Source organism: Musca vetustissima, unplaced genomic scaffold, assembly GCF_032173495.1.
Source record: "Musca vetustissima isolate MV318-11 ecotype Yass unplaced genomic scaffold, APGP_CSIRO_Mvet_v1 utg14847, whole genome shotgun sequence".
In the NCBI taxonomy this organism is placed as follows: Eukaryota; Metazoa; Arthropoda; class Insecta; order Diptera; family Muscidae; genus Musca; species Musca vetustissima.
In genome coordinates this window covers 3,777-18,746 of record NW_026883879.1, presented here as the reverse complement: position 1 = coordinate 18,746, position 14,970 = coordinate 3,777, and the positions used below count along the sequence as shown (strand labels likewise).

The window sequence follows — 14,970 nt, the reverse complement described above, 5'->3', positions numbered from 1 at the left end:
GGAAAATCATAAAATGACGACATACACATCAATTGCACCAAGAATATACGGCTTGCCAAAAATACACAAAGAAGGAATGCCTCTCAGGCCCATATGTTAATCTATTAATTCCACAACGTATGCACTTTCAAAATATATGGTACACATTTTAAAAAATTTAACAAAGAATTCATGTTACAACATTAAAGACGCCATGGAAATGAGAAGAAGAATTAATGATATATCAATAGAAGAAGACGAGATTTTACTATCATTTGACGTTATTTCACTATTCCCCAGAAAAATGGGACATAATAAAAGAATATACAAATATACAAAAGGACCTCTTCATAGAAATACTAACTCTTTGTATAAAAGATTCAAGATATTTCGTTTATGATGACAAGGTGTACGAACAGAGAAAAGGACTACCGAGCGTCACCGATTATTGCAGACATCGTAATGGATGAGTTATTGGGCGCTTCAATGGAGAAATTGACACACAAACCAAAAGTTCTTACCAAATATGTTGACGATATATTCTGCATTGTAAAAAGAACGGAAATAGACAACACTTTAAAAATCAAAAATTACCATATCTCGAGGCAATGATAATCCGACAAGGACAAAAATTAACGAAAGATTGTTACCAAAAACCCACCGCATCTGGACAAAAATTAACAAAAGATTGTTACCAAAAACCCACCGCATCTGGACGATTAATAAATTTCTACTCTAAACATCCCAGACGCATAAAAATAAATAGGGACACAAACTTTATAAACAGCAAATGAGGAAAAGATACGACACATATTAATTAAAAATGATTTCCCATTGAAAACAATTGACGAACTACAAAAATCCTGCAAATCAAACCAAAATTGAAAAAGAAGAAAAATCGTACAAGCCAATGACATATATACCAGGACTTTCCGAGAGACACAATTATCAATGACAAACACAATTATCAATTAGCCCTAAAATCTAAAAATAGTATCAATAGCTTGTTCAGTAAGACAAAATCGAAAATAAAAAAAGAAGACAAGTGCAATGTAGGGGAGACTGGGGCACCTTCGGCATCGGGGCACCTTCGGCAATCGCGTTTTTGAAATGAAGCTCTCACCGTACATCACTAGTTTCGATATATAGGTATCGAGTATCGAAATAAATAAATGACACAAAGTTTGAAATTTCTAGCTAATAAGCTCATTTAGTTACATGGGTTTTTGTATTTATACCCTACACAACTATGTTGTCAGGGTATTATAGCTTTGTGCAGCCCCAAATGTTTGTAACGCCGCGAAATATTGGTCCTAGACCCACCTTTAAGTATACCGATCGTCATATCTCGACTAGCTGAGTCGATCTAGACATGTGTGTCCGTCCGTCCGTCCGTCCGTCTGTCCATTATAATTTGTAAACACGATACAGGCCACAGTTATGGACCAATCTTCACGAAATTTTGCATGTAGGATGGGTTCTGGTCAATGAAGACCCCTATTGTTTTTGGTAAACATCGGTTAATATTTAGGGGATGAAATGGACCAAATACTAAATTTTTGTCGGTTTTTCTGGTCGCTCCAGAGGCCGCAATTATGGCCTAAACACCGCGAATCGGGAATCGGGCCAGAGAATAAGCATGCATGTTTTGATAAAGATCGGTCAATATTTAGCGGGTCAAATGGACCCTGACTTTTGTGTGAAAAATGACAAAATTTGTATTCTATGGCATATATATTTACTCCTGGAGGATGTAGACCCCAGGAGTTGATATCCAAGAGGAGTGGTTGGCCTTTAAATTGATACCAAATATAGTGATGTATCTACTCAGATGTGGGAGTTACAGTCAAATATTTACAGGTGCTTATGTATTCAGATATTATTTAGTAACCCATTACCACATTAGAGGGAGAAATATCGCGCTGATGGCTTTGAAATTTTTCATGAAGTTCCAGTTATAGTCAAAAACAACGCCTACAATTTTCGGTGATGATCAGGATAAAATTTTGGGATGAAATGGACGGAAAACATAATTTTTTGTGTGTTTTCGAGTAGAGTATAATCCGAAAATCACAACACAACGCACCGTGAAGGTAATCTGGACAAGTAATTAGAAGGACTGTACTGAATATTCGAAAAAAGTAAGAAAGAGGTGTTGTTGACCTCTAATCGGACAAGAGGGGGCAAATATCACGAAATACTACTCAGACTCGGAATAAACATCCTCAGAAAGTTAGAGTTCGTGGTAGTTGTGTAGGGTATCGTATGGTCGGCCCCGTCCGACTATACTGCTCCGCTCACTGGTTTTATAGATGTTTCTGTAATATTTCAATTCCATTTCGTAAGTATTTCGTGTATAAAACTTTTGAAATTTTTAAGACAATATTATTAAAAAGAGGTTAACTACGATGTGTATTATTATAGAAATATTTAAAAATATAATGTTTTTACAAAATTGATCGAAAAAAATTAAAAAAAAAACTATAAAAAGTATATTCGGGGTACATTCGGCATTTTAAAGTGGGGCACATTCGGCAATATACAGATTGCGCAATATTATTTCCTTAAAATGTTTTTGAGTTTGTCTTTAAAACTAATCCTTTAATATGGTTCGAAATTGCATATATAAGATCAAACGTGCTTGTATTGACGAAAATGCGATAGAAAACCCCTATTTCTGATGGTGTGTGTGACCTTGAGATGTAAACGTCCGCTGCTAGAAAATAAAGCCCTATAATTCAAACATTGTGTGGCGTATTAAAACCAAATCGAGCCTTAAGAGGATCAGAATTTCAACCAGACTGATAGCGATGACAATTACCCGGCTATGACTATGGTGCCGAATGTGCCCCATCAAATGCCGAAGCTACCCCGGGTTGGGGTACATTCGGCGAATTTGACTTTTTTTACAAAACTGTAAAATTTTTTAACTAATACTATTTTTTTATATCTTTTTGGTACTATTTTTTATAATTAAGTGTCAGAGGACAGTAATCAGCCATAAAGTTGTTATATATGTTGAATAAGTACTGAGATATAGATATGTAACGGGGACAAAACCAACTTATGCCAAAAGGTATTTGTGTTTGTACAACATATACCAAACTAAAGGCAAGACTTTCTGGACATAAGTCATATCAAAATACAGACAAGTCATTAGAATAAAAGACGGCTCTTGCAGCACATTGCACAACGACGGGGCATACGCCAAATTTCAAAGACGTTGATATTTTGACACAAGAAAACAATTATAAACGACGATTTACTTTAGAAATGTTCAATATAATAAATGTACCGAAAGAGAAGAGAATGAATTACAAGACTGACACGGAACAAAAAAAAAAAAAAAAAAAAAACAGGAACAGGAACAGGAACAAGATACTAAATTTTATTTAACCTTAAGCCGAAACAAATCCAAACAAGAAAAATAATACATCACAGGTTAACAAAAACAACAACAAAAATTTTTCAATTTTAAATACTGCGGGAGAACCGTGCTGGTTATTATAATTTTTTGTGAGAGTTCTTATTCTGCAAAAGAAGTATTTGAAGAAGAAGTAGAAGTATTCTGACCTTAATCCAAATAAATTGTGGCCAATCCCGAAGAGATCCTATTAATTCCGACAATATTTGGTGACGCATTCCTCCAGACTTTCCAAATATACAACATTAGGTTTTTTTCTCTTTTTTGTAATATGCTAGTATTTGAATTTAATGCATACACCTAATTAAATACACCTTCTTTCATACCATCGAATTTCACAGTACAATTTGCTAAAGTTTTTTTATTTTTATTTTTAAAAGGGGCAAAACGATTAATTTAAAATTAGTATTGACACAGATATGCATATAAGCCATATCTGTAGGTTTACAAAAATAACAAATTAAATTTTATGTTTGACCCCCCCCCCCCTCTTCCTATTACTCTATGGGGAAATTGTTTGTGAGAAATCTGTCACGTACAGCAAGTTAAGAAAAATATAAACAATCGCACCCATCAAATGGCCCTTTTCACAAGAGGCAATAAATTGTTGTGTTATTGATAACAAAATAATTGTTACAAAATGTTTTCAAACTTTTTTTCTCGCGGTCCTTTTCGATCCCTTTGTGGTGGGTGATACATTTTTGGCTATGGCTTATTGGAATTTTGATATCCATTGTAAAACAAGCTGTCACAAATTTACTAAACAAAGCGTTAAATTTGTTATGTACGTACCCCAAGACCAAAGCTAAGCTACACAAATTTCGTTTTCATACCAAGTGACTTTAAGTCTATCGCCCGAATGGGAAGCTCAGATTCGTATGCAAGAGTGTGTGTCTCTTGTTTCAAAAATAAAAATTGCCTTACACAAAGAAATTCTAAAGATAACACGCTTTTCCTCAGGCTAGAACGGCGAATAACCAACAAAAGAAATGTAAACAAACAACAAGGCCTTTCTTATCTAATGTTCAGCAACATTTCGCAGGAATAGTGAAATTTGGCTACAACCCCCAAAGGAAATCTGGTGTCTGTTAACCGTCTTCATCCTAGTCAGACTGTATAACGATTTTTCATTCCGTTCCGTGGTAAACCAACCGACAGACATATGGCTGTTACATTCTTATCTCCTAACGTTTTGGGTAATCTATGTATGTACGTTTGTATGTAGATATGCAAAATAATACATGTGTATTTATATTTTACGCATAATTTGGCAAATTTATAGCCAAATACTTTGAAACGCCCCATTATTTGACTATCATCGATGATAACACAATATTCTTATTTTGTGTTGAAAAATTGATTAGAATTGTTGTTGATTTTTTTCCCTAAAATCCTTCTGAAACTCATTGATAAGAATTTAAGCTTTAAGATTTATTGGCAAGTGATTGTGTGAGCGAATATTTAATGGAGGAAATTTAAAGAGTATTTAGTGGACATAATGGGGACTACTATTAACTTTTAACGGTGGATATGAGCATGTTAGGAATTATTCTAAATATGGATCTATGTATATATGCTAATACTACATAAATAGTCGAGGCATAAACGACTTGATGCTTTATCTCAGCTAGTATGTAAAAAAATAAATAAAAAATAATAATAACCAGTGAGCGGTGCAGTATAGTCGGACGGGGCCGACCATACGATACCCTACACAACTACCACGGCACTCTAACTCTAACATTCAGCCCTTCTAATTACTTGTCCAGATTCCTTTAGCCGTGGGTTGTGTTGTAATGTTCGGCTTATAACTGTATACATCGAATCGAAAAAATAAGTTTTCGGTCCACTTCATCCCAAAATTTGTATCTGATCATCAACGATAATTATAGGCGTTATCCTTGACCATAACTAGAACCCCATGGAACATTTCAAATCGATCAGCGTTATATTTCCGCCCTCTAGTGTGGTAAGGGTTACTAAATAATATCTGAATACGAAAGCACCTGTAAATATTTAAGTGTAACTCCCACATCCGAGAACATACGACATGTTTCACACAAAAGTCAGGGTCCATTTAACCCGATAAATATTGACCAATCTTTATCAAAACAGGCATGCTTATTCTTTGGCCCGATCCCCTTCTCCATGTAAAATTTCACGATGTTTGAGCCTTAATTGCGGCCTCTGGAGCGACCAGAAAAACCGACAAAAATTTAGTATTTGGTCCATTTCATCCCCTAAATATTAACCGATCTTTACCAACAACAATAGGGGTCTTTATTGGCCAGAACCCATCCTACATGCAAAATTTCGTGAAGATTGGTTCATAACTGTGGCCTGTATCGTGTTTACAAATTATAATGGACAGACGGACGGACGGACACACATGTCTAGATCGACTAAGCTAGTCGAGATATGACGATCGGTATACTTAAAGGTGGGTCTAGGACCAATATTTCGGCGTTACAAACTCTTGGGGCTGCAAAGCTATATTACCCTGACAACATAGTTGTGTAGGGTATAAAAACCAGTTAAAAACTTTGTTAAGTTCTGCCGGGCTGAACTTTTCACACCTTCCAACGTGAGGAGCACATTTAAAATACCTAAAAACCACGAGACTTTTATGTGGGGCTAACTTGTTGACAAGAAAAAATGAAATAATTGGCTAGGGCCTTGAACATACCAAAATCTTTAATAAAGGAAAATTGGGGATACCGTTATATGGGCACTATAATTTTTTGTAAGAAGTTTTGACCCTCAATGAGAACCCAAATTAGAAATGAGGCGGTGCCGTTTTCAATAGAAAAGCCACCCAGTGTGTAATATCAATGTATGTACAAAATTCTAACACACAGCAGACCGGCAGACGCGGTTAAAGCAACATAGAATTATATGCTGGAATTTTTGTGCATATCTTTGATGTGTTGCAAACGAAATGGATGTTCTCAGGATTCTATTTAGGGCCAATATATTAGGTTGAGGAAAAATAAATAAATTATTCTTTCGGCCGATGGCTGTACTGATAGATTTTTCGGAAAGTATCGATCAAAAAATTTCATTTTTACAAATTTCGCAGTAAAAAAAATATTTTGCTGTTTCAGTTGTGAGTTACAGGGTGTTAAAAATGGAAGTGTACGAATAGACAATTCGGTACATTTTACAGTTTTTCTTCGATAAAGACGAAAATGCAAACCAAGTGGCTAAGGAGCGATTGGGGCTTGATCATGTATGAACTATATGGTATAAATCAATCTCGACCTCTGTGGGCTTGCTTCATAAAATGAAATTTGTTCTAATTGTAGCAGCTTATACTACTGTGTATTCTTCCTTTAATCTGGTTCTGATTCTAACTCCAGGTTCAAAAAGGCTGCGATCCGTACAGGTTGTGCCCGAAGTGAAGTTGGAATTATATGTGTGGATTTAGCTGGGAACTTGAAGAAGAGTAGCGTGTCACGTGGACCATTAATTACCACATGCCGGGCATATATTGCCCACCATACCAATATTGTATATCATGCCCAATATGAATTGAGGCGGATACGCCATCCAGATCTCAGTTGTACAAAGACCACTCCGGTTCATGGTGTTAGATGCTGTTCTTCTATTGCTATCATAGACGGGTGTTCTATCGAGTATTCAATTTATATTCTTAAATTGCTTCCTCAAAGCCTCCCTTTTGTACCTCTGGACCTCTCTCTTCAGATCATCATAAATCATAAATCTTTTGTTGTGCGGTGGTGCTACCGGAATCCATGTAGATTATCAGCAATTGAGGCGCATTCACGAACGCTAGGTAGTAGCAAAGAGTCTTACGAGTTGCTACTAACCTAGCTATTGACGATAAAAGTGAGATCGGCTTGTATGATTCACTTTTGCTGGCATCATTGGCTTACGTAACGGGACCACCACACCCATTTACTCACTCCGGTACTGATGTTACTGCAATTCAGATGTTCTAGCCACTTTTTATGATTGTGCTAACCCGTTCACTTCCTTTGTCTAAGTAAATGGAATGGAAGTTGCAATAGTCGGGTGACGTTAGCTTGGTGGAATTGAAGACACACTCATCTAGTGGCTCAGTGTATATACTATGGTGAAGTTAGACATCTGCCCTGGTTTGTCTGAGTATTCAGGATTTAATGCTTTAATTAGAGGCAGGATATATCCGTCGTTGTGTTTGTACGGGAGGTGTTCAGTAGGAGATGCGCTAGATTTATCCTCCTTCTAAAGTTACGCGGTAGATATATAACAACATGGACAAAATTTTATGCGAGCTCTCAAACATCGCCTACGAAGGTGGAATTGATGGAACATCTAATGACTTCTTTATTGGGGAAAATTGCGAATGAATGTGAAATTAACGTCGCCAGAAGGTGCTGTTGAAGTGTTCAATAAACGGAGCGGAAATATTTCTGTATAGCATTGACATTCACATTCTCATTATTAGACCAAAATTGTATACCTTTTAATAATCCATATTTACATCGAACCCGAATTAAGTCCTTGGTATTCAATTATTTTCCCATATTAGAAATCAAAAATTCCGATATCTAATCCAAAAACAATTTTAAACCATTTAATGTTAATACGACTTACCCCATCAAGGACCACAACTTTGGCCAATTCCTGACCCAAAGATGTTTCCCAACACATTGTGGTCAAACTTAATTCGACCCTTTTCAAAGTTTTCATAATTTCCGTATAGTTCTTCTCAAACTCTTCTGTCATTGTTATGGGTCGCGAAATGTTCATGTCCAATGAAGTGTTTTGATTATCGTCATCTGTCACCAGTTCTGGGGTGCACTCCATGTCCCAACAAACATACATGGTGCCATTTGGCATATCTTCCAGATTGTAAATAACAGTCCTATCATCTTCGAAGAATGGTTTGGTCGTCAAGTCATTGATTAATGGATCTTCTTGTGGTCGAATTGTATTTCCACCGGGTCTAGGTGTCGTAGCATTTGTGGTAAAGAAATCTAAAACTTCATTGAGCAGCGTATTTTCTTCCCAAAGTATCTCCTTGGCAGTAGTGGTTTGCGGCGTTGATGCACTGAAATCGGTCGATGTTGTGGTGTCCGCTGCTGTGGTGTCCTGTGTTGTGGGATATGGCGTTGTATTATCTTCGGTTGTTGTGGCCAATGTTGTGCCCTCTGTGGTTGATGTCGTCATTTCATTGGTTTGTGTAGTTGTGCTTATTGTTGTTGTCGTACCACTGGAATCCCTACGACTGTATTTTGATCTAGGCAATAATCTGGATGGCGGATCACTTTGGGCTCGTTTGATTCTAGAAATTTTATTTTTTCCTTTCGATTTTCTCTGTGTTTGTTCGGGACTGACATTGGAATAAGGTTCCACTGTGGTTTTGAATATTTCATTCAAAGGAGTTGTTCCTGTCGTTGCATGGGACTTCTTTTTCTTTTTCCGCCTGTGAGCTCTGGCCGCTCTTTTCTTTTTATCTTCACTTGTAGTGGCTTTGTTCAGCTCATCATCGACCAGTTGGTGTTCCAATGACATCCCCGCGAAATAATCATAATATTCAAAGAGTGTATCATTTCCAGGATATTCGGTTGTTGTCGTTGATGTTATTGCTGGTGTAGAGATGGTAGTTTCTTCGGTCGTTGGTTCAGTTGTAGCCTGAGTTGTTAAGGGACTGTTGGCAGGTGGTGTTGTAGTCGTGATGTCCAATGTGCTGGAATATGTCGTGTCCGATGGTGTTACGGTGGTGCTGGCTTCGGTGGTAGTTGTTATCGCCCATGTCGTTTCTGCTTCGGTACTCATCTCCGTTGTGGTCGTCATAATGGGACTTGTAGCATTTGTTACCAAAGCTGTTGTCGTTGCTGTTGGTGGTATCATGGTGGTTGTGGTGAGATTTAAGAGCAACAAAGTTGTGGTGGCCACTGCGGCCATTGTTCCTGCTGTTGCCGTTGTTGGAAGTCCCTGGATCCCCTGGCATTGTTTGGTGCAGTATTTTGTAACATTACGACAGACGAGTTTTGTTGCCACTTTGGCCGTTGTCAGCATTACCGTTTCTGTTGTCGTGGCCAGCTCCGTAGTGCCATTCAAATTGGCTGTCATATTTTTATAGATTTCCCATCTGCGATTTAAATCCTCCAATTGAGCTGTTGCAGTATCATTTAGCAGTTTCATTTCGACAAGTGGCCCTTCTTTTTTGTCGATTTTATAGATGAACGAAAACATCAACGAATACAGGGTGAGTAAATTCAAAATCATAATTCTGAAAAAAAAAAACATTAAACAGTGAATATTATTATGTGTTTCTTTATGGTTTTATATTTTGCTACTGTACCTGGCCAATTGTAAGCGGAGTTGTTGACGAGGATGCCAATTTTCGAATAGCCCCAACGCCTCAAATATCATTGGCAATATAAATGAAAGTAAATTCATGGTAACATTTACAGCATTTTTACTTAACCAATCGTCGCGTTTCGCCAAATCTTCTGATCTGGAATATAAAGAAATTGAAAGTAATCGTTAGACATGCGATTTATTTTTATAAAGAAATCGATATACGCTATTGTACTTTCAAATGTTACTAGTACGCTATTAAAAGATTGTACATCAGAAAAAGTTTACAAGAATTGGTATACCAAACAATTTTAAGAAGGTAGGAACTTTGCACCAGATGCTATAGTTACACCTATCAAGAACCGCTATAATATTTAGAATCGTACGATGTCCTTGAGTTTCGTACATTTTTATTAGCAAATAAAAAATGATACAATATCGGCGTTTAATAAGAAGTTTTGTGATGTCTGGGAATAAAAAAACAGTGGTGACAAGTGCGGTTGCCAGGCTGGAGTTGTCTGGATGTCCAGATTTGTTGATCCTTTTCCAGTTTCAAGCTAAAATTGAATTTGTCCAGCTAAGTAGGGTAAAAACATTGCTGATTACGTGGATTGAATAGTCTGCTTTTCACTATATACGACTTTGAATAGAAAAAGTGGACAGGACAATGAAAACATACTAGAAACCATCACAGCCAAGATAAATTGTTTAAGACCCTTATCTGAATTATTGAGAACTACATTTTTTTAGAAGTTTCGGATGTCAAAAAATCTTCTCTTGTTGTGTTTAAATGTGGATGTGAGTCAATATAGGTATATAGTCTTAAGTAGCTGAAGAGCCAGAATATTATAAATTGACGAGCAGAAGGACTATAAGACATTGGCGTTTTGATAGGTCTTCTATATAAAACAGACCCTTTGCAAACTTCTACAAATGGGTTCCCATCATTTATATTAGATTAACTTTTAAGAAATCCCCTGTAAAATCCTCCTTAGAAGTCGGCGGTGCAGCCTCTTAGGAGGTCCTGTATAGATTATAAACATTTGTCATCTCTTTTGTAGAGAGGTGCGCTTGAAGTTCTTCTATGAAGGGTACGATATTCTATATAATAAACATTACTTTGAAAATTTTGAGAAGCACTGAAGTATAGATTTTAGAGGGTATCTTTAAATAAAACCTTCACAAGAATCTTTGGCCCTTCTAAAAAATAATTTTTGATTGGGACCTTCAAGCATTTTTTAGAAGAATTTTAAGGCAATCTGAAAGAATCCGATTCATTTGGAATATTTTAAAGAATGTATACATATCTTCTTCCGTCTTCCGTATAAAACAGACCCTTTCAGACTTCTACAAATAAATGGGGTTCCCATAATTTATATTAGATTAACTTTTTAGAAATCCCCTGTAAAATCTTCCATAGAAGTCGACGGCGCAGCCTCTTAGGAGGTCCTGTACAGATTAGAAACATTTGGCATCTCTTTTGTAGAGAGGTGCGCTTGAAGTTCTTCTATGAAGGGTACGATATTCTATATAATAAACATTACTTTGAAAATTTTGAGAAGCACTGAAGTATAGATTTTAGAGGGTATCTTTCAATAAAACCTTCACAAGAATCTTTGGCCCTTCTACAGGAAAACAACTTTTGATTGGGGCCTTCAAGCATTTTTTACAACAATTTTAAGGCAATCTGAAAGAATCCGATTCATTTGGAATATTTTAAATAATGTATAAATATGGGTGGATAACACAGCCAACACAAGGTCTTTGAGAGCCGTATCTGAAATATTGTGAGCTACATCTTTGTAGAATATTTAGATGTCAAAAAATCCCGACTCAGAAGAACTGGAGACAAAACAAGGATATGTTCTTCGAAAGAAATATTCCGAGAAGAAAGGCCAGGATAATATTTACTTTAACATACTTTTGAACAGTGTAATTTTAATAAAAACAAGTAAAAACGATGCTAACTTCGGTCCGTCCGAATTTTTTTTATACCCTCCACCATGATAATGGCAATCAAAATATTTTAAATAATGGGCAGAAAGCTCATGATAGAGCCTTGGACATAGCGAAAAGTGAGAAAAATAAAAATATCTAAAATTGTCAAAAATCCCCATATTAGAGAGTAAGATTTATATGGAGACTACTCCTAAACGTGTGCCAATATTAATATATTAATGTATGGGTATGTGTTATTCAATGAGAATCCAAAATATTAAATTACAGCCAATTCGGTTGCAAAATCTGTCTGAAGTCCCCAAATTACCGAATATCGAAGGTTTACCGTTATATGGGACTACCCTAAAACTTGGATCAATATTTATAATTTTTGGTACGGAGATGTGCTATTATGAAAATCCAAAATACCAAATAAAAGCCAATTCGGTTGGAAAACATATCAGAGCTCTATCTTAAATATTGCGATCTCTATCGGACAGAAAGACGGGCATGCGTAAATCGACATAGATCAAGAATATATATACTTTGTGGATCTACGGTGAATATTTCAAGGTGTTGCAAACGGAATGACAAATTTAATATCCTTCGTCTTTTCCGTATTTTATGTCCATCATTTTTTTGTTTTCTCAGACCTTTCAAAAACCCATGTCCAAATTTTTTTGCGAATTGAAATCTGGCAACCCTATTGACCCATTAAGTTTTGGTTAGTTAAAAAGGCTCTGATTTCAGTCGATATTGTTTGCATTGTCATAGTGCACAATGATTGGACTACTCTTGTTCGCTATTCGAATTGCTGCGAATAGTTGATGTAAATAAATTTTCCAGAATAGAGAATCAACTTTCGTTTGATTTGGTTCAACTTCGAAGATCCCCACAGTCATTTATTGTTTTGCTTCGGGCTCAAACGCATAGATCCGGCGCCTGTGATAATGTAATAAACGTATATTGAGGTGTAGATTTTTTATGTTTGTACCTTACGTCTATGTAGCATATGAGAATTATAGGTCCATATTTTGACGCAGCCTCGATATAAAGGTCATGTACAAATTCGGTATATTGATATTTGTAACCCCATTTTCCAATCGAAAAGGAATTTGGGGTTTTTGGACGTTCACATAAATGAAAATAAAGGTCCCGACCAAATATCGGTATTTTGAGTGTTTCAGCCATTTTTTTCCAACCGAAAAGGCTAAAAATTGTCATTTCTGGATTTTGGACAAATAGGGATCATTTACTTCATGGATGTTCCATACATGTCCATATTTTTACATTGCCCCCATATATAGTAACCGTCAATTTTCGAAGCTCATAGCCGCATTTTTTAATGTTTGAACCCTGCGTCTACGTAGCATATGAGAATTATAGGTCCATATTTTGACGCAGCCTCTATATAAAGGTCATGTACAAACTCGGTATATTGATGTCTGTAACCCCATTTTCCAATCGAAAAGGAATTTCGGGTTTTTGGAGGTTCACATAAATGAACATAAAGGTCCCGCCCAAATATCGGTATTTTGAGTGTTTCAGCCATTTTTTTCCAACCGAAAAGGCTAAAAATTGTCATTTCTGGATTTTGGAAAAATAGGGATCATTTACTTCATGAATGATCCATGCATGTCCATATTTTTACATTGCCCCCATATATAACAACCGTCAATTTTCGAAGCTCATAGCCGCATTTTTAACCGAGAAGTATCAAAATGGCAATATTTTGGGGTTTTGGAAGCTTAAATAAATCTGTGCGGGAAATCAATATTATAGGTCCATGTTTGTATACACATACAAAGTTTCCTCGATTTTTGCTATGCTTAAATTCCCAGCCAAGTTTTCCAACCTTAATTTCTATTAAATTTTCTAAAATTATAAATAAACTGCTAGCTGACAATGACACTGTCCCCCATACAATGATCCCGATTTTGTAAAGAAATATACTATAATTATATTTTTATTGCAATCTAGTATGTCAGTATTACATTTTGATGATTTTTAACATACGTTAAAATTGCATAACCCTGATGTACACCATATGATAAGGGGTATAAAATTTCCGGTGAGCTCAACCAAGTTTTTAGTAATTTTCTTTTTTTGCACCAATTCTTTAAAGCACTTTTTTACCTGATATAGAATGGTAAGTTCATCGGTGTACTCTTGTCGGGATAATCCACGTCGAAAATCGTGAAAAATATGGAAGGAGAATTTTGTGGGCAAATTCATTATTGAAGTCAGTGTAAACAACACAACACATGGTGGTAAGTCAAACCGTACTAAAAACGTATATGTTAAAAAATTTCAAACTTCCTATTGGAGATGTCAGGTTGTACCACAGACATATATAATAAACCTCGTATATCGATTTATTTGCAAAGAATAATTTACTCCACACCTTATATGGATACATTTAAGTGACGGCAGATGCATACTCACCGATTTACTAAGTAAACAACAATAGCACCGGATGCGACTAACAGGGCAATTATCAAAATATTAACAACTATTCGTTGCAATATAATACGCCAACTGAAAGAAAACAAAAAAAAAAACAAACACATATATTTATACGTGGCTATAATTTTTAATAAAATTAAATTCTAACAAAATGCTTATAAAAAAAATAATTGTCTCTGGAAAATAATTCCAGCCATAAAATTTAAATGTATTGTGACACAGCTAGCCATTAAAACTTACTTTCGTGTATCCTTCTTCTTTTCAGCTTCCTCCAGTAGAGCTTCCTTGAAACCAACTACCACAGATGCAATGCGATTATGTGCAGTTTCCGCATGACCTGAAAACAGTGTGAACCCGCACAAAAATAACTTTAGAAAGGATAAGTAAAAAAGAATTCATTATCCTTGAGCATTGTTTTGTGGCACAAGGCAATGGAGTGTTGGTTCGTATATATCTGTCTTATTCATTCGTTCATACTTACCAATCATAAAATCCCAACCAGTAAAAAGTTTCCACGAAAATGTGCATTCATCGTCTTTCGATGATAGTTTTGAATTACGTGAATTCTCGGCCATTCTGTGGGGGAAGACAAAAAAGGATGTCACATTTTTTATTTTAATTAACGGCTTCTATCACTTTAAAGGACTTTTATTCGTTTTGGACTGGAATATCGTAAAACAGAGGCCTTGTGCCGAATGGGAATTGACGCGCATAGAGAAGTGATAAGATTTTTTAATATTACTTAAATAAGTTTTATTCTCTAAATACTTGCTGTCCTCTCACATTTAAAGGCTAATCGAATAGATAGCTGTTTACTGTTAGGCACGTACCTGCATTGGTATTTGTTCTTC

General features: G+C 35.9%; 1 protein-coding gene across 1 annotated transcript in view; it reads right to left on the bottom strand.

Moving 5' to 3' along the window:
• Nucleotides 1–14,695, bottom strand: part of LOC133330873 (transmembrane channel-like protein) — a gene marked incomplete at its 5' end in the record, with an annotated part of 37,127 nt that extends 22,432 nt beyond the window's left edge. The window contains 5 exons of the mRNA XM_061539277.1: nucleotides 8,003–9,644; nucleotides 9,717–9,872; nucleotides 14,099–14,191; nucleotides 14,360–14,456; nucleotides 14,601–14,695. Coding sequence (XP_061395261.1) covers nucleotides 8,003–9,644; nucleotides 9,717–9,872; nucleotides 14,099–14,191; nucleotides 14,360–14,456; nucleotides 14,601–14,695 — 2,083 coding nt within the window. The remainder of the gene's footprint in view (nucleotides 1–8,002; nucleotides 9,645–9,716; nucleotides 9,873–14,098; nucleotides 14,192–14,359; nucleotides 14,457–14,600) is intronic.
• Nucleotides 14,696–14,970: the final 275 nt, after the last annotated feature.